Consider the following 20570-nt stretch of genomic DNA (forward strand, 5'->3'; position numbering starts at 1 on the left):
TGATTTCGTCTTGTAACTCTTGGCCGGTCGTTCCTTTTATTGAAACATTTGTGTCATCTGCAAATTTAACATACTTCTGGTGTGGGCTTGTTGGTTCCAGGTCATTTACAAACAGTAAAAACAGGACTGGTCCCAGTATGGAACCTTGTGGTACACCATATTTATTACAGAGTTTTTCTGAGTAATAGGAGTAAACATTATTCTTTTCTTGGAATGCAAGTTCTACTATTTGCTCTCTGTTTTTAGATAGGACTTCATCCACTCAAGGGCTGGTCTCCTGATTGCTTCGTATTCCAGTTTTGTAAGCAAGATGTTGTGACTTATAACATCAAACGCCTTTGAGAGTTCTCAAAAGACTGCAGAAACATGTTCTTTATTATCAATTGCATTTAGAGCTTCATTAAGGAATGCGAAAATGGCAGTTTCAGTTGATTTGGATTTACGGGAACAATGCTGCGACTCTGAAAAATAATTATTTTTTTCTATAAAATGTATTAACCTCTTGTAGTAAATTTTCTCCATTATTTTTGAAAAGCCAGATAGGAGTGATATGGGTCTATAATTTGATACATCTGTTTTTTCCCTTTTTTATGGAGGGGCTTAACCTTAGCTATTTTTAATTTTCATTATATACTGGGCTAAACAAAGTGATTTAGTGTGTTGACATTCCGTCTCGTGTGATGACATTAACATTGGAGGATGATGTCGCCTGCTGTTCCGTTCCTTTGACGTGTGATAAAACCCCGTCCATATCCAGTTCAATGTTATAGCACACCGCCGCTAAAAAAAGTAGAATATCTTTACTGAAAAATGTTGGAAAGTAGATGTTATTGAAAATAAACCGAAAACAAAAATTATTTGTTGTGGTGCTGTAAGAAGGACACCAAATTCGTGCGTTGAATACAAGAAATGACTAACCGAAATCTTACACAGTAATATTATGCAAAGTCATATAACTATGGTGCAAGAAAATTAGCCAACGTCTCTATCAATGCATTCCAGTGAATCATTTATTGCAATATAGTGCATGCTGGGAAGATAAATTAGCCTGTAACACTGATAAGAAGTACCAAATTATTGTAAATAGAAATGAGTGCTGATAGGAGCGCATGTTTGTTCTGTAAAATATACGATGGAGACGAACCCACAGAAGTCTTGTATCGGGATGAAGATTACATAGTGTTCCCAGATATTAAACCTGCTGCGAAACATCATTATTTAGTAATTACGAGAGAGCACGTACGGAATGCCAAACAACTGACTTCGAACGATAAAAAAATTCGTAAGTTGTTAGACTAATTCTAAAGAGTTTTCTCTTTGTAGAATTAGTGTTAGAGGGTACATTATTATGCGTTGTGATGCAGATACGAAACAACCCTTTTCAGTGTGTGCATAATAGCACCGTCTGATATTGATCATTCATTTGTTAAACAAATTGCATTCAACATGCTTACATAACCTACAAATATGAGTTGCAAATAGTTCGGGCATAAATTATGCCATATAACGTGACGTACGTGCGTTCTTATATATTGCCCTCAGATTCATGATTTAACACATTAGTTACACAGCAGTATGGGAGGCAGTTCATATTACGTTCTTTCATAAGCGTAACAGATATTTGGAGTGAAACAATCTTTGACAAATAACAAAAATTCACCAGCATTCAAAAAATACCAGATTGATCATGGAACAGGAATGCAGTGGTTTGAGTGTCATTGAACAAAGACATTTTTAATAGAGCAATATTGGAAGTAAATGGGAATATGTTAAAGAGAATTCTGAATCCCACTCTTCTGCCAAAGAAGTATCAGGTGGACCAACCACTTGCTTCGACTAGTGATGGGGATTGTGTTCGTGTGCTGGAGGGAGGGGGGGGCCTGTTCATTCTGTCTGCTGCTCTCAGCCGGAAAAATTCGTGACGAATTTGCAATAATGCAGCAGGATATACTGAACTTAGCAGGAAATCACTGTCATGATTAAAAATCATTGTTTACGCTTATTTATATCTCCTCCACTTGACACTTGGCATGATGGGCCGGCCGGAGTGGCCATGCGGTTCTAGGCGCTACAGTCTGGAGCCGAGCGACCGCTCCGGTCGCAGGTTCGAATCCTACCTCGGGCATGGATGTGTGTGCTGTCCTTAGGTTAGTTAGGTTTAATTAGTTCTACGTTCTAGGCGACTGATGACCTCAGAAGTTAAGTCGCATAGTGCTCAGAGCCATTTGAACCATTTGGCATGATGGCTGTTAGGAGCTACTGTAAATGGGAAAAGCCATTACAGTCACTACCAGCAGTTACCATTCGGAGTGTCAACCTAGTCTGCACGTATTACACTATGGGATCACCTCTCGGTCAAGAATTGTAGACACATATGGTGTACTTTTAGAAAGGAGCTCAGAAAACCAAGCTGAATCCAAAATTTTTCCCCGATATATGGAAAATATTTTTGTGATTTCACCAGATAGTGAAAAAAATAGGATGGAATTCTTGCAACACTTCAACAGCATTTACCGTAAACATAAGGTTTGTAAAAGGAAGTGGATGCCTTTCAGTCCCACACATTCTAATAAAGAAAACGTTTGTTGTTTTATTTAGCCATTCTGTATCCAGGAAGAAAATGCTCATGTACCTTCTACCGTCTACCATAGAGCAGTGCTGTGGTCTTGACCTGGGTGCACAGAGTTCAAGCCATCTGCGACAAGAAGAGCTTACGTTCCAAGTTAAAGAAACTGCAAGAAATCTTCAACAATACATATATTCCAAACAGTAATTTCCGTAGTTGTTAAAACTTCAGCAATACAGAATTACAAGTAAAACGTGTTCTCCAGGTGAACAGCAATAATGAAGAAACAAGAAAACATCACATTTTTAGCCTTGCCATGATATATAAGGCCACACTTTGCCTTTTATAATTAATGCTACACAAGGTGGTGCATTGGTTAAAAAAAAATTGATTCACATTTGGGATGTTGGTGGTTCAGATCCCTGTTCAAGTCTACATCCACATCTATACACTGCAAACCACCATGAGGTGCATGGCAGAGGGTACATCCCATTGTAGTGTTTACTAGGGTTTCATCCTGTTCAATTCACGTATCAAGTGGGGGAAGAATGATCGTTTGAGTGTGTGTGTATGTATGCAGTAAACATTCTAATCTTATCTTCATGATCCCCATGTTGGCAGTATGTAGGGGATTGTAGTGTATTTCTAGAATCATCATTTAAAGCCGTTTCTTGAAACTTTAATAGACTTGGTATAGTTTATGTCTTATCTTCAAGTGTCTTCAAGTTCAGTTTCTTCTGTGTCACTCCCCCAGGAATCAAGGAAACCTGTGACTATTATTGCTGCCCTTCTGTGCGTACATTCAGTGTCCCCTGTTAGTCCTACTTAGTATCGGTTCCAAACACTTGAATCATTGTGTGGAACCGGTCACATGTGTGATTTGTAAGCAGTCTACTTTGTAAATTGGTTGCAATTCCCCAGTATTCCATCAATAAATCAGAGACTACCACCTGCTTTACCCGTGACAGAGCCTCTGTGATCATTCCATTTCACATCCATACAAAGTGCTGTATTCAGGTGTTTTTGTGAGTTGGCTGATTCCATCAGTGAATTATTGATATTATAGGATACTTTGTATTTTTGTTTTGTTTTGTGAAGTGTACAGTTTTACATTTCTGAACTTTTAAAGCAAGTTTCCAATCTTTGCACCACTTTGAAATCTTGTCGAGATTTGACTGAATATTTATGCAGCTTCTTTCAGGTAGTGCTTTGTTATAGATAACTGCATTGTCTGCAAAAACTCTGAGGGTACTATTAATATTGTCTGTATGGTCATTAATGAACAACAAGGGTCCCAACACACTTCCCTGGTACATACATGAAGTTACTCCTACATCTGCTGATGACTCTCCATCTGAGATAACATGCTGCGTCCTCTGTACCAAAAAGTGCTCACTCTATAGTCACAAATTTCACTTGATACCATATATGATCATTCTTTTGACAATAAGTGTAGGTGTGATACTGAGTCAAATGCTTTTGTTGGAAATCGAGAAATCAGACTGCCTTGATCCAAAGCTTTCAGTATCTCATGTGAGAAAAGTACAAGTTGGGTTTCACATGATCGAGGATTTCAGAATTCATGCTGGTTGGCATTGAGGAGGTCAATCGGTTCAATATATCTCATTATGATGGGCTTCTAACATTCTACAACAAATTGTTGTCAAGGATATTGGACGATAGTTGTGTGGGTCACTTCCAGTACCCTTCTTGTGGACGAGTGTGACCTGAGCTTATTTCCATGAGCTGGACAAGGTTTTTTGCTTGAGGGATCTGCGATAGATTATAGTTAGAAGAGGGTTTACTCAGCTGCAAATTCAGTATAGGATCTGATAGGAATTCCATCAGGCCCTGGAGCTTTTTTCAATTTTAACAATTTCAGCTGTTTCTCAACTCTACTGACACTTTCTTCAGCCATCTTATTCAGTGGTATAAGGATTAAACCATGTTGTCCTTTGTAAAGGAACATTTGAAAATGGAGTTAAGCATTTCAGCTTTTGCTTTGTTGCCCTCAGTTTCAGTTCCTGTCTCCTTGACTAGGGACTGTGTGGAGTAGCAGGTTATTAATTATAATAATGATTATATTATATATTCATATCATAAGTAATAGGAGAAAATATTTGGAATATTGTTGAATTGCTGTAAATATTGGAATACTATTCGCCGCCTTTTATGAGAGCCTGGAAACCATTTCTGTGGTTAGCTAGAAAGCTAAGTCCACATTCTTGTCCAGCCCACTGAAAGAAATGTTTCTGTTCTCTGTTTGCTCGATGGAATCAGGACTATAATTATAAATGAAGATTTTGAGTTCTAATTGATAGATATACGTATTGGTAAAGTTTCACATTCTCAACATTGTAATACTCATTATGTTAATACTGACAATAAATCTCTGTATCCTAAACAGCTCTATGACCAGTACAGAGACGACCTCCACAGTAAGTTCCTATTGTCTTTCGCCCTGACTTCTGATAATCAAAATAACTGCTCGCCACAAAAGTGGAAAATAATTGTCGCCACTTGCCACGCAGATTTGTTAACATTATGGGCGGCACAGCAGCAGTTACTTCTGCAAAATCTAAGTGATCCAGGACAGTGTACAGTTCTCACGAGTTCACTGTCTATTATTACTGAAAATATGCGTCTAGTAACAGGCTGTCTCTGACATCATCCGAGGTAGCGTGCACTCTGGCATTTGACTGACACAGATCGTACAGTGGCTAGGTGCGAAGTGAAGCCTAGTCTTGCCTCTCAGGTTGTATTTATATATGTGGCACTTCGGACAGCCAAGGGAACACCTGCTGTCATCTGCCTTATGCCCGCGGTAGCGGCCTCCAAACAGCCACTTTCTCAAACACAGAATGTTTTATAACACTGTCGTGTATTAATTTAGAATCTTCTTAATTTTTGTATGCATATAGTTAAGTTGGTTGAAAAAGTTTTAGCTCGCTTACATTTAAACTTTGCCGTCTAGAATTTTCATAATGGAACTGACAGTAGAACCTGACCTCTGAACTACAACTTTAAGAGACCTTGTATTTGTTATTCCTTGCATCCAGGCCTTGAAACTTGTTATAGCTCTATTATTTAATAGGCTTCATCATGTGCTGTAATCAAAACTTTCTAGCCTTAATATAACAAATACTTAATCTATTACAAATAAGGACATTTTAGTTCCAAATTTAATTTTCCGCAAATTACTTGAAAACTATTAGAGATAACTCAATGGGGTTACATAGTTAATATTTTTATATTGAACTGAAACTTCATAAAAATTTTCATATTTCTAAGTCTAATATTTAGCACCTTCAATTTTTCATAAAAATGCAGACTGACAAAAATATTTCTTTAATGATGTTGAGGCTTGTACCAGTTAATTTTGACATACATCTGCACATTATGACCAAGATTTTGGTTTCCGGTTTATATTATTTAGTGCCAATTATTTATTTCTTAAAACGATGTATTTAGGAAAAAATACTGACCTGATCATTCTGAGATTGAGTTTGCCTTTAAATATGTCTGCTTGTGTCTGTGTATGTGCAGATGGATGTGTGTGTGTGTGTGTGTGTGTGTGTGTGTGTGTGTGTGTGTGTGTATACACCTCTCCTTTCTTTCCCCTAAGGGAAGTCTTTCCGCTTCCGGGATTGGAATGACTCCTTACACTCTCCCTTAAAACCCACATCCTTTCGTCTTTCCCTCTCCTTCCTGAAGAAGCAACCATCGGTTGCGAAAGCTAGTAATTCTGTGTGTGTGTGTGTGTTTGTGTGTTTTGTTCATGTGCCTGTCTGCCGGCGCTTTCCCGCTTGGTAAGTCTTGGAATCTTTGTTTTTAATATAGTTTACAAATTAATATACGTAAGCACAGGCTAACAGAGTTTAGAAAAGCAAGTTTAACTTTTACTTCCATTCTTAAATTATGGTGCAATACTTGTGGGCTACATACAGATGCGTTGTGGTGACATGGTGCTACTAGAGTGAACTGGGGTAAGTCCCGGCTCACTTGCTTGCCTCTTTATTTCTCCATGATACATTCTGCACGATAGTCATTGAAGGCATCATGCATTGCTCTCTTTAGAGCCAAATATGTTTCATTCATCATCTCTAAATCTGTAGTCATACGCTTTTTTCCCCAGCTGTTGTGTAGTAATCTCTACTTCGTCAGTAGTTTGTTTACAGTGACTGTATACCATGGAGATTCTCTCCCATCATGAACTGTTCTACTGGGTACATATATATCCAGTGCATGGTCAGCTATGCTTTTAAACACAAGCCATAGTTCCTCTACATGCTTCTACCTTGTACTAAAAGTTTCAAGTTCATCACTGAGATATGACACTACTGACTTTTTTATCTAGTTTACTGAACATATATATCTCTTTGCTTGTTTTAGTTGTCCTTTGTACTTTGGTAATCATTGTTGCCACAACCACATCGTGGTCACTGACACTAGTTTCATTGTGGACATCCTCAAAGAGCTCAGGTGGCCACTGTCAGATATCTGTGCCGACGGTGACTGCGTGTGGGGGGGGGGGGGGGGACCTTGGTCTGGTTTTGACTGAGTCTTTGCCCAGTAGCTTTGCTTACTTTTAATTGTCCTTTATATGTACCTGTCTGTCGCTCAATGCCTCTTGTATGTGGTGAGTAGCAATCTATCGTATTTCATTATTGTTATTCCATTCTGAATTTTCCATTCTTGAATACAGTACCTAAAATTATTTGCAGCAACAGTCATAAGAAAAAAGACTTCTTGCAAGTTATTTCCAGCTCCTAGAATGTAGCAAATAGTGATCATCCACAAAGGTTTAACACTCAAAACATGTTACCTGAAAAAAAGCACTGTATTAAGTGCATTTTTTTCCTTTGTTTTTGCAGTAGAAGACATGGTAAGAATTGGGAAGGAAGTACTGGAGGAAAGAGGTGGTGATCTCACAGACTTAAGGTTTGTATAAGTATTAGTTTAGTCTGTTATGGACATAATGAATAGTACTATAAAAATGTAAGCATACTTATTGGGAAAAAAGAGGGGGGTGGGGAGGGCTGTTAATAGATCACTGGCTAAAATATTAAATTTTGTTTTGAAATGATCCTTTGGACATGGGAAGCTCAAATTCGTAAGTTGAAAGGCAGAAACAAAGATCTAGTACTATAAACTACCCATATTACCACTCATTATCATTCATTGCATCTTAGACTGCTTGAATGAAAAATTTTTATGTTCCAACATAAAATATGTGTACAGTTACTGAAAAAATACAATAACCTTTTATAGTGCAGTACCTTAATTGTCGTTAACGGTGTTCCATAAATTTATTGATGACTAGTAATTGTGTGTGTATGTTTGGTTGACAGACTTGGATTTCATTGGCCTCCATTCTATTCAATTGGACACTTGCATTTGCATGTGATTTCTCCTGCAAGTGATATGTCATTTGTCTCCCAGTTAATTTTTCGAAACAACTCGTGGTGGTTTGTCTCGGTAAGTTACATTAAGTGTGCTCTGATTTCAATTAACTAATCTGAATAACATATGAGAAAGTAAGACTACTGTTTCATTTGCAGCCGGAATATGTTAAATCACGTCTTTGATGAAGAGAGAACATAGGGGAAGCACCTTTTCAGTAAATAGAATAAACTCTCTGAAGGACAATTTGCGAAGTAATGAGACTGAGTTTTTGATTGTAAGCATATGTATATATATTATGTACAGCATATTACACATTTCTAAATATTTGTATCTACCCTTTACCTCACTATTCCATTTTATGGCCACATGATTTTATGAAGTTTGTCAGTGATGCTGAACAATTTATGTATTTGTTGTTCTTTTTTTAAAGTTTATATTTTGGCTTCATAAACAGGTCTTCATAGCATTTTTCCACTTTTTTGTTGTTAAGACGCTATATTTGTAACATAGCATAAACTGAATTCCAGAGACATGTAGGCAGCCTACTTGCATTAAACTTCCATATTGTACGTATAAGCGTGGTTTATTGTCAATAGCATCATAATAGATAAACATACTGTGAAAAAATTCTGAAATATACTGTGAACAAATTCTGAAATTTCATGTTGTGTAGGTGACACACACAATGATGGCAATTAAAGGTTTTTCATGACTACATAAATATTTGTAATAAATGAAAAAGGTGCACGTTTTGCTTGCTAGTGTGATATTCCTTCATAGCTTATAGATAACTTTGCGCATCTTTTCAGGTACATGATCATCAATATTTTTTTATTTTATTTTAGCAAGTACACTGAACATCTGAGCCATTGAGAGCTGTGTGCATGCCATGCATAGAAGAAAAAGCACACACATGCTGTCTCTCTCTTTCTCTGTGACACGACAGACTGTATTTGAGCATGGATAACATGTTTTGGTTGCAAGCAGCACTCAACTCGTGCACACTCTGGGTCACAGAGGCCAGGGGCATGTGGCCAAGACAGGGCTGTGGTGGGCATGTCAGCTGCCAATAATGGCCGGCAGCCATGTCAACCTGCCAGATTCAAAATAACAGACATGATGGCAGTTTCCCCACTGACGCATACAAAGAATAATTTTATATTGTTTGTGTTTATACAGCTACAGCACAAACTGTAATAAATACAATGAAGGACAATATATCAAATAAAGAGGAGTGTAACATGATTTTGCCAGTACGCAGATATGATTTGTAAATAATATATGTGAGAAAATACCGAATCGAGATGATTTATGTAATTGAAATTTCGCAAATCTTCAGTAACTTTAATAATATTTGTGGTACGAAAGAGATCAAGCTCTCTAATTGCAGCATTCAATGATGTGCATCGATTGAGTTACATTTTGTAACAAAATTAAGCTGTAAGAAACATACAAATCAGCAAGGCAGCCTGCATTGGCAGACGTTGTTACACACCACATCCAACATTTAGTTCGTAAATTTTATACTTTTCATTATATTTTTGATTAATTGTTTATAAATTTGCATAGTTTTGCCCATAACTTATATAAACTTTTGTAGTTATCATTATTCTGATAACTTCAGTGGAAAGAGGAGGAAATATCCAATAGTAAGGTGATGCCATATCCATATTTATTACAAGAATTGGTGGCACAGAGATTACGCACTGATTTTTAGCACCACAACAAAATTTTGTATTTGTTTAAATTTTGGGCAAACTATTGCACAAAAATTAAGTGTAAGGTATTGGTTTTGATGATAATTTCAGCATGCAGTTAATGGCGCAATTGGGTTTTGGATATCATTTATCTATAAAAAGTTGTGAATCAGACTGGTGAAAATACAAAGTCCCTTAGTGACACATGCAGATTATTTCCATGGGTGGAAGCTCCAAGGCGTTAAAGGTGCGGTGACCATCTTGCAATTTCTCACAGTTTAATATGCAGTTGAAGAGGCAAAATCTATGCTGGTCTGAATGGTGGTCCATCTGCACACATTTTTGTTGATAGAAATATTTTGCATTGTCATGTTTATTTCTGCCAGTAGTTCAGTGTGTGTGTGTGTGTGTGTGTGTGTGAAGTTGATTTGGACTCTGAGTTTGTGCACTGAGTCTGGACTTTTACTCAGGGACTTTGAATGTTTTCTGCCAGTAATCGACACTTAGGTTAATACATTGTGTGTCAGTTAGACTTATTTCTATATGAGTTACTGTGGAGTTTAGCCTCTGTTAAATTTTAGCTGTGAACACTGCCTGTGTTTTCTAACTATTTTTGTGTATTAATTTTATATAGTGTGTTTGCTAACTGCTATATTGGGGGCTCAAGCTATTTCCAAATCACTTAATCACACAGTTGCTTTCACCAACCTGTGAATTAATGTGTGAATATTAATGATGGTAAACTTTTATTAGTTAAATTATAAACTGTAGTAGTTGGAGTACGTTATTTAACATTGAGTGCATGTGCGTTCAGTCTGGTAATTATTTGTCTGTCTGATTAATACATCACAGGCAAATTCATTAGTTTATTTTATTTTAGAAGTTCACAGTAATTAGTTGTCTTTCTGTGGTACTATGGGAGCTGGGGATACCACCAAAGCTAATAATTCTCATGAAAATGACCCTAAGCAAAACCAGCTTCAAAATAAAAGTTAATGGAAAATATTCCAATAATTTTCCAGTCTTTCAAAAACTTGAGCAAGGGAATTGTGTGTCACCGGCATTATTTAACTTGGTCCTGTAGGCTGTCATGTGAAAACAGCCAAGCAAAACAGATGGTTTATTTAACTTGGTCCTGTAGGCTTTCATGTGAAAATGGCCAAGAAAAACAGATGGTGCTGTTTTCAACAGGACAACTGAGGAGATGGAATTTGCAGACGACATAGCCATGCTTGGAAGAAACAAAATATTTGATGGAAAAGTATGTAGTTTTAGAACGTGAAGTAGCTGCACATGGGTTTGCTGTAACTAAAGAAAAAAGCATATGCTCAATACCTGAAACAAAACAAGGTGAAGAGGTATTAAGCAGTTTGGAGGATTTGACAGAGTGGATCAATATTGGGAGGAATGGTTACGGTAGGTAATATGATACCAACAGAGATAAAGGTAAGAATAGTTGCATGTATCAGGTGTTATTACAGCTTCTTTAACATGTTGCATTCCTTCCACATTTCAAGACACATGAAGATGACAGTTCACAAACAATTATAAAACCAGTTGTTACGTATGGGGTCGAAATGTGGCCAATGAAAACAGGTCAGAAAAGCCTTGAATGCAAGAGACCGCAAAGTACTCTACAAGATATATTGTGAGGTGTATGAAAATGGTGCTTGGAGAATTAGGGCCAATTCAGAACTGTAAGAACTCTATAAAAATCCCCAAGTCACCGTAGATGTAAAGGTACCAAGGTCACAGTGGTTAGGGAATTTGCAGAGAATGGAAGAACAGCGAGTGCCAAAGAAAGAACTGATGGCGAAACCACATGGTAGCTGCTCACCAGAGAGAGCAGGATTTCGATGGCTAGTGTGGGATACAGAGACAGCCCTGAAAAAGTTTGTTACAACAGCTAGGAGTAAAATTGTATTCTGTTGTTCAGTTTTATAATATAGGGTACTGGCAGCATTAGAAAGCCTGGTGATGTAGCTTGCTGTCCCACTATCCACTCAGAAAATAGCCTTTCATTAGGTTTGAAAGGGTGAAATTAAGCCATTGGTGTTCAATTATAATTTTCCATATTTACGTTTGACAGTGAAATTGTAGTCATTTAGTTTTAAAGACCAGCATATTAGGCAACTTTTTTGTGTAATAAATAGTATAATGAGCCATGGACCTTGCCATTGGTGGGGAGGCCTGTATGCCTCAACAATACAGATAGCCATACCATAGGTGCAACAACAACAGAGCTGCAGGGGCAACAGCATGGACTATTGAGTGATCTAGCCTTGTAATGTCAACCAAAATGGCTTTACCGTGCTGGTAATGCAAACAACTGAAAGCAAGGGGAAACTGCAGCCATAATTTTTCTCGAGGGCATGCAGCTCTATCTCCGGGTGGGGATTGGAGCATGGAATGTCAGATCCCTTAAGTGGTGCAGGTAGGTTAGAAAATTTAAAAATGGAAATGGAAGGGTTAAAATTATAGTGTGCGTTAGTGACGTTCAGTGACAGGGGGAACAGGACTTCTGGTCAGGTGAATACAAGATTATCAATACAAATGGGTAGAGCATGTAACTAATGAGGAGGTACTGAACAGAACTGGGAAGAAGAGGAATTTGTGGCAATACTTGACTAGAAGAAGTGATCAGTTGGTAGGACACATTCTGAGGCATCAAGGAATAATTAGTTTAGTACTGGAGGGAAGTGAGGAGAGTAAAAATCATAGAGGTAGAGTAAGAGATCAATACAGTTAGCAGATTCAGAAGGATGTAGGTTCCAGTAGTTACTCGGAGATGAAGATACATTCACAGGATTGAGTAGCATGGAGAATTGCCTCAACCAGTCTTTGGACTGAAGACCACAATAACAACATAATAAAGACATAACTGCCTTGTCAATTCAGAATGATACTTAACAACAGTGAAATTTTATGCTATATAAGTAATTTGTGGTGCCAGAAACTCCCGTTTGGTTGTACCGTAAATAAGCTCTGCTTGTTTTAACTTCCATGAAACGTAGCCTATTGGCCTATGAGGTCACCCTAGGCTCAGTTAATGCACACGGCCATAATAATTACTAGCACTGCTAGATAAACCGAATGATTTCACAAACTCTTGTTAAACTAATACTGGCAACCATGTTAGAACCTCCTTTTCACTTTGATACACCTTTTTCGCAGTTGGGTTTCACATAAAACTTATGCCATTTTTTAACTGTTAATTAGGGGTGTAGAAACCTTCACATGATGAGGGTTGAATCACAGATCGTAGTACAAAAGTCCTTGAAGCAACTGTAATTATTTTGCACAAGTAGGGAAGGGAATTCACGAGCATCACCCGTTGAGGGTGGAATGGCCATACTTCTTTGCCTGTGATTATACATCCTAAATAATTTACAAGTTGATTGCACAAACCTACACTTTTCCAGTTTTAAAATTAAGTTAGTACCTTGTAACTGATCTGTCATTTTCCATTTGTTCTACATGTTTGGACATAGAGTGAGAGAAAATTTTGGCACCATCCAGGTCATACTGCGTCTATCCTCTGGCATGGCTATCAATCAGGTTTGCAAAGAGCACACTCATTTGAGCCTCAGTATCTGCTAATAGCTTGACCTGGCCAACCATACCTGTAGAGAAGCTTTTACCACATTCACTAACCCCAAAATTCACAAGGTTTTTGCCTGATTGGCTCTCAAGTACCCAGTGACTAGCCTGGTCAAGAAGGTGACATCCAGTCTCTGCTCTAAATAAACAGTATGGTTGTAATGACTTGGTTATGCCATGCCATACACTGACAGGCATCTTGTTGCAGCACCACTAAATACACATCATCTTGTAAAGTTCATGGAATAGAACACTGAGTTTCCATGCTTATTCTGGGATCCATTCCATTAATGAGTGTATCTTCTGCTTGTGCTTCTGCCCCGTCAAGGAGAGTCACATTTTGAGTACTTTTGTTGCCCAGGACATAGGTTGGACATGATACAGATCATATGTGAGGCACGTGTACTTCATAATTTTCTGAAGTTTTTTTCTTTGAGAAAGGAAAACTTGCCGCATTCAAAACTGATGCTCCGATGGTTGGTACATTCTAAACCCCTGGTCAATATTTCAAGCCTCTGAAGTTAACAAAAATTCTGCCGAGTCAAACTACGCACTGGCATCCACTACGAGCTTTAGTCTTGTGATGTTCAGCTGAAATTGATAACTCCATACAAATATCTTGCTATTTCATGAATGTTCTGAAGGAAAACAACATTCTCGGTCACTGTATAGGTGGGAATAAAATTACTAAGTGAAATGTAGAGCCATATTTATAAATACTGCTACCTACATTTATGGTTGGAACATTTATAGCTAAATCTGCAGGATACTGAAGTACATCTTAGGTATGGTCAGATTTTCCCAGGACACCTGCAACCACTCCTACAGCCTTTTGTATTCTTCTTGTAATGGTTCTAGCTCCTTTTATAATGACCTCGATACTCCCTCACAATTCAGTATTCATCAATTGGAGGTTTTGTGCCTCAGTTTGGAAAGACTAATAGGCCCCCTTCACTGTTATTAGCGTCACTTTTTAGCTGCTAACATGTGATGCACCACTTTTAACTCTATGGGTACTTGTTACTCAAAATACGGCAGCAAACAAACATTGACATGCAACATAAAAACTGCAGCTAAACACTAGTCCAGACAGAACATTCCCATGTGGCTGGTGTGTTCTCATGTGTGTTTGCAATCATTGAAACTTACACTGTCAAAGACCTTTTTATCTCCAACGTCAAGTGAGTGTATCCCCCTTTAAACACACTTCCAGCCATATGTCCATGTAACCTTTTCAGCCCATTATCCTCTCAGCAGTAGTTTCCTGCAGTTTGTTACTATTTAGAAAAAACATCCTGTAAGTGAAAAATACCGAGTCGTACCATTGTTCGGAATGCTTTTTAAATTGTAGGTCCTCTTGTAATTGCCTGGATACTTTGAACCACATGCCAGAGGTAAGGACATACCACTTGCAAAAGAAATGTGCCCAGTAAGATGCTGTGGTGTGATATGTGATATGTGTTTTATTCATCTCATTACGTACAATTTTCAAATCATTTGATTTGATGTACAGGAGACATGTCAAGGCTTACAAAAGAAACTTTTTTCACTTTTTTAAGAGAAATACAAAAGTTTACATTACATTTTACATTTCTAAGTTACAGCTACACATGTACATAAAATAATACATGTAATACAATCCCTGTGTTCAGATTGTGAAGCTGTCCTCAATGAATTCATCGACAGAATAATAACACTTTTCCACCAGAACAGTTCAAACTAACCTTCAGGTTCAGAGAAGCTTCTGCTCCTCTTTTCAGTAATACTGCACGTGTTAGTGGAAAAAAAGAAAAAAAAAAAAAAAATTAATATGCTTATGGGTACATTTGCAACTCTTGATGTGCTTCTTTGTTAAATTTGGGCAAAATTAAGAAATATTAACAATGGTAAAATGCATTGAATAAAAGGAAGATTTATTTCAGCTTATTTTTGAAGTACAAATTTGTATTTTAACTGAGTGGTACATGAGGTCGTTGGAATGTTCCCTCATTAAACATCTTCTCCCACTCGTGTCCAAGTGGGTACTCATAAGATTCTGCTGATTTAGCTTTCATCTTTGTACTGTAACCTGGAGCCTGTTAAAGATACAGCACATAATTAAAAAATAAATTAACTGATACAGTATCTCTAATTAAGCAGTGTACAAACAACTCATTTCTTAGCTTCCAAGGATGTCTGACCATTGCTTTATGTGGTACACTTCAGAGTTTTGACCAGTTCTCATAAGTTAGTCTGCTTGCCACAGCAGTAATTAGGTTTAATACTTCTCTGACTCTTCTGTTTTACAATAGCACCACTAACAGTGTACCTGAGCATTTGTAGCCCCTGAAGAATGTCTCTGATAGACTGGCAAAAGTCCCTACAACCATGCATCATTCAACTTGATCAGGTTTCTCTAGTGACTGATTTGATACATATATCAATAGTTGTATTTGTACTTATACACCATCAATTGTATATTGTGACTCAGTGCAGAGTGCATTCAGCAGGATGTTCAGAAGCTCCTTAGATAGTGTTTGGGAGGCAGGTGCTGTACAGAAGTGGTAAATGAACATAGTTTGAGGGAATTTATTATAAAGACTACTGGCCATTGAAATTGCTACATGAAGGAGAAAATGCAGATAATAAACGGGTATTCATTGGACAAATATATTATACTAGAACTGACATGTGATTACATTTTCACGCAATTTGGGTGGGTAGACCCTGAGAAATCAGTACCCAGAACAACCACTTCTGGCTGTAATAATGGCCTTGATACGCCTGGGCATTGAGTCAAACAGAGCTTGGATGGCGTGTAAAGGTACAGCTGCCCAGGCAACTTCAACACGGTCGTCGCTTCTCAGGTCTGCAAATAATGTGTAGAAAACCCCGACTTCCCCAAGTCTTAGATTAATTGGATGAACCCAGTGAAGGCGATTGCGCCTTCATCTTCTCCGACGTCGATGCAGTATCCATAACGCAATGACTTGTTCACGATCCATAATAAGAACTCTGCCAGGTCACACTTTGAAGGGAACTGATGTTCTTGTTTAACGTTTTAAATTGTTCAGTGTGGAAGTTAACCGACTATGATTTAAGTAGTGACTAGCGTATTGGGACGAGCCAGTTGCTCGGCCACCAATGACCAGATGTTTTCAATTGGTGGGAGATCTGGAGAATGTGCTAGCCTAGGCAGCAGTCAAACATTTTCTGTATCCAGAAAGGCCTGTACAGGACCTGCAACATGTGGTCGTGCATTATCCTGCTGAAATGTAGGGTTTCACAGGTATCAAATGAAGGGTAGAGCCACGGGTCATAACACATCTGAAATGTAACATCCACTGTTCAAAGTGCCATCAATGCGAACAAAAGGTGACCAATACATGAAACCAACGGCACCCCATACCATCACACTGGGTGATACGCCAGTATGGCGATGACAAATACATGCTTCCAATGTGCGATCACCGTGATGTCGCCAAACATGGGTGCGACCATTGTGATGCTGTAAACAGAACCTGGATTCATCTGAAAACATGATGATTTGCCATTCGTGAACCCAGGTTCGTCATTGAGTACACCATCGCAGGTGCTCCTGTCTGTGATGCAGCGTCAATGGTAACCACAGCCATGGTCTCTGAGCTGATAGTCCATGCTGCTGCAAACTTTGTCGAACTGTTTGTACAGATGGTTGTTGTCATACAAACGTCCCCATCTATTGACTCAGGGATCGAGACATGGCTGCACGATCCATTACCGCCATATGAATAAGATGCCTGTCATCTCGACTGCTAGTCTACAAAAGATGTGTACAATTATCTAGAATGGATGGGCAGGAACAGGTTTACCAAGAAGATCCTCCTCTTTCTTTCTGCAAACCTCAAAAACAGAATGCCCTGGTTTAGTAATCCCACAGACGACCTCCAACTAGTACCATTCAAACCTGAAGATACCTTTGACAAGAATCTCTTCGGCAAGAAAACTGTGACGAATGGGCTACACTATGATACAGAACCAAAAAGATGATGCCGTGTCCCCTTGGACGGAGGAGTGTAAGCAAGCTCGTTGACAAAGAATTAAGGACATTTGGGCTGAATTAAAGCTCACTGCCAAATGAAAGAATATTTAATTTGGTTAAAGGGATCAAGACGTGGCTGCACGATCCGTTACAGCCATACGAATAAGATGCCTGTCATCTCGACTGCTAGTGATACGAGGCCATTGGGATCCAGCAAGGCGTTCCATATTACCCTCCTGAACCCTCCGATTCCATATTCTGCTAACAGTCATTGGACCTCGACCAACGCGAGCAGCAATGTTGCAATACGATAAACCGCAATTGCAGTAGGCTACAATCTGACCTTTATCAAAGTCGGACACTTGATGGTACGCATTTCTCCTCCTTACACGAGGTATCACAACAACGTTTCACCTGGCAACACCAGTAAACTGCTGTTTGTGTATGAGAAATCGTTTGGAAACTTTCCTCATGTCAGCACATTGTAGGTGTCGCCACCTGCGCCAACCTTGTGTGAATGTGCTGGAAAGCTAATTATTTACATATCACAGCATCTTCTTCCTGTCGGTTAAATTTCGCGTCTGTAGCACGTCATCTTTGTGCTGTAGCAATTTTAATGGCCAGTAGTGTGTATGTCATTGAAATTAAATAATTTCACAACCAAGACTGTTATTGTTTTCAAACTATATTATTTATTTAGCTGAATGCTCAATGAATTTCTGAAATGACTGGAAAGTTGTGTTACCCTGGATTTACAAAGCAAAATTGGAAATATCATCATAAAATTTCAAAGACTGACATGTCTGACTGGAATTGTACATGAACAGATTGCTGATTCTGTCATGAAACTGGGGCTACAACCAATTAATGTACGCGAGTTTTCATTTACAGGCCAATAACTGCTTAAAACAAATTGTACATCATTGGAGAAAATCAGCAGAAATCTTTCAGGTAAAAGATTAATATAAAATGTTATGTAAATACCAATAAAAATAATAAATAAAATAGAAAGAAACTTCCACATGGGAAAAATATATTAAAAACAAAGATTCCACGACTTACCAAGCGGGAAAGCGCCGGTAGACAGGCTCAATAAAATAACCCACAAACACACACACAAACTTTCTAGCTTTCGCAACCGATGGTTGCTTCTTCAGGAAAGAGGGAAGGAGAGGGAAAGACGAAAGGATGTGGGTTTTAAGGGAGAGGGTAAGGAGTCATTCCAATCCCGGGAACGGAAAGACTTAACTTAGGGAGAAAAAAGGATAGGTATGCACTCGCGCGCGCGCGCGCGCGCACACACACACACACACACACACACACACACACACACACACACACACACACACACACACACACACACACAAGCAGACGTATTTAAAGGCAAAGAGTTTGTGCAGAGATGTCAGTCGAGGCGGAAGTGCAGAGGCAAAGATGATGTTGAATGACAGGTGAGGTATGAGTGGCGGCAACTTGAAATTAGCGGAGATTGAGGCCTGGTGGATAACGGGAAGAGAGGATATATTGAAGGGCAAGTTCCCATCTCCGGAGTTCGGATAGGTTGGTGTTGGTGGGAAGTATCCAGATAACCCGGATGGTGTAACACTGTGCCAAGATGTGCTGGCCGTGCACCAAGGCATGTTTAGCCACAGGGTGATCCTCATTACCAACAAACACTGTCTGCCTGTGTCCATTCATGCGAATGGACAGTTTGTTGCTGGTCATTCCCACATAGAAAGCATCACAGTGTAGGCAGGTCAGTTGGTAAATCTCGTGGGTGCTTTCACACGTGGCTCTGCCTTTGATCGTATACACCTTCCGGGTTACAGGACTGGAGTAGGTGGTGGTGGGAGGCTGCACAGGACAGGTTTTACACCAGGGGCAGTTACAAGGATAGGAGCCAGAGGGTAGGGAATGTGGTTTGGGGATTTCATAGGGATGAACCAAGAGGTTACGAAGGTTAGGTGGACGGCGGAAAGACACTCTTGGTGGAGTGGGGAGGATTTCATGAAGGATGGATCTCATTTCGGCACTCCACCAAGAGTGTTTTTCCGCTGTCCACCTAACCTTCGTAACCTCTTGGTTCATCCCTATGAAATCCCCAAACCACCTTCCCTACCCTCTGGCTCCTACACTTGTAATCGCCCCCAGTGTAAAACCTGTCCTATGCACCCTCACACCACCACCTACTCCAGTCCTGTGACCCGGAAGGTGTACACGATCTAAGGCAGAGCCACGTGTGAAAGCACCCACGTGATTTACCAACTGACCTACCTACACTGTGATGCTTTCTATGTGGGAATGACCAGCAACAAACTGTCCATTCGCATGAATGGACACAGGCAGACAGTGTTTGTTGGTAATGAGGATCACCCTGTGGCTAAACATACCTTGGTGTGCGGCCAGCACATCTTGGCACAGTGTTACACCGTCCGGGTTATCTGGATACTTCCCACCAACACCAACCTATCCGAACTCCGGAGATGGGAACTTGCCCTTCAATATATCCTCTCTTCTCGTTATCCACCAGGCCTCAATCTTCGCTAATTTCAAGTTGCCGCCACTCATACCTCACCTGTCATTCAACATCATCTTTGCCTCTGCACTTCCGCCTCCACTGACATCTCTGCCCAAACTCTTTGCCTCTAAATATGTCTGCTTGTGTGTGTGTGTGTGTGTGTGTGTGTGTGTGTGTGTGTGTGTGTGTGTGTGTGTGTGTGTGTGTGGGCGCGCGCGCAAGTATATACCTATCCTTTTTCCCCCCTAAGGTAAGTCTTTCTGCTCCTGGGATTGGAATGACTCCTTACCCTCTCCCTTAAAACCCACATCCTTTCGTCTTTCCCTCTCCTTCCCTCTTTCCTGAAGAAGCAACCGTCGGTTGCGAAAGCTAGAAAGTTTGTGTGTGTGTTTGTGTGTTTTTTTATTGTGCCTGTCTACCGGCGCTTTCCGCTTGGTAAGTCTTGGAATCTTTGTTTTTAATATAATAAAAATTATAATATACATATACTCTTAAGGTCCAAACAATATGTGTCAGTCGTTGTGGAGTTAAAGAAAGTCTACAGTTCAATAGCCTGCACTGTCCTGTTAAACATCCTCAAAGAATTCGGAGTTTATGTTAAACTGCTGGCATTAATTAGTCACCCTGACAGATACAACCTCCAAGATAAAGTTCCTATGACCTCTCTCAGATTGAGATCAAAACAGAAGTCAGGTAAGGTTACGCTTCTGAACTGTGTTCTTGAAAAAATCATTAGGTCATGATCGAAATTGATGGAAACCACCTATAGCCTGATGAGAATGG

At 39.3% G+C, this 20570-nt stretch overlaps 2 protein-coding genes across 5 annotated transcripts in view; one reads left to right on the forward strand and one right to left on the reverse strand.

The window, feature by feature from the left end:
* The first annotated feature begins 753 nt into the window (after positions 1 to 753).
* On the forward strand, positions 754 to 8623 carry LOC126355948 (adenosine 5'-monophosphoramidase HINT3-like). 2 transcript variants are annotated; one of them, XM_050006532.1, is made up of 4 exons: positions 754 to 1282; positions 7441 to 7507; positions 7918 to 8044; positions 8128 to 8623. In XM_050006532.1, exons 1-4 carry the CDS (start codon positions 1090 to 1092, stop codon positions 8152 to 8154), a joined length of 414 nt encoding a protein of 137 aa, XP_049862489.1. In that variant the 5' UTR covers positions 754 to 1089; the 3' UTR covers positions 8155 to 8623. The 2 variants fall into 2 exon arrangements, with proteins under 2 accessions (XP_049862489.1, XP_049862490.1); XM_050006533.1 differs by lacking the exon at positions 754 to 1282 and adding an exon at positions 7104 to 7205.
* Positions 8624 to 14712: 6089 nt separating this feature from the next.
* Positions 14713 to 20570, reverse strand: part of LOC126355949 (mitochondrial enolase superfamily member 1-like) — a 94275-nt gene continuing 88417 nt past the window's right edge. For all 3 annotated transcript variants that reach the window (XM_050006536.1, XM_050006534.1, XM_050006535.1), the window contains exon 11: positions 14713 to 15344. In XM_050006536.1, the coding sequence (XP_049862493.1) occupies positions 15219 to 15344 (126 nt within the window). In that variant the 3' untranslated portion in view covers positions 14713 to 15218. The remainder of the gene's footprint in view (positions 15345 to 20570) is intronic.

This window comes from Schistocerca gregaria, chromosome 3 (genome assembly GCF_023897955.1).
Source record: "Schistocerca gregaria isolate iqSchGreg1 chromosome 3, iqSchGreg1.2, whole genome shotgun sequence".
NCBI classification, from domain to species: domain Eukaryota; kingdom Metazoa; phylum Arthropoda; class Insecta; order Orthoptera; family Acrididae; genus Schistocerca; species Schistocerca gregaria.

What these genes read in the sequence shown, in the direction of transcription:
- LOC126355948 (XM_050006532.1), top strand. Translation starts at nt 1,090, where the DNA reads ATGAGTGCTGATAGGAGCGCATGTTTGTTCTGTAAAATATACGATGGA. An exon ending in TTCGAACGATAAAAAAATTC is followed by an intron (nt 1,283 to 7,440) that starts GTAAGTTGTTAG and finishes TTGTTTTTGCAG; the next exon opens with TAGAAGACATGGTAAGAATT. An exon ending in ACTCGTGGTGGTTTGTCTCG is followed by an intron (nt 8,045 to 8,127) that starts GTAAGTTACATT and finishes TTTCATTTGCAG; the next exon opens with CCGGAATATGTTAAATCACG.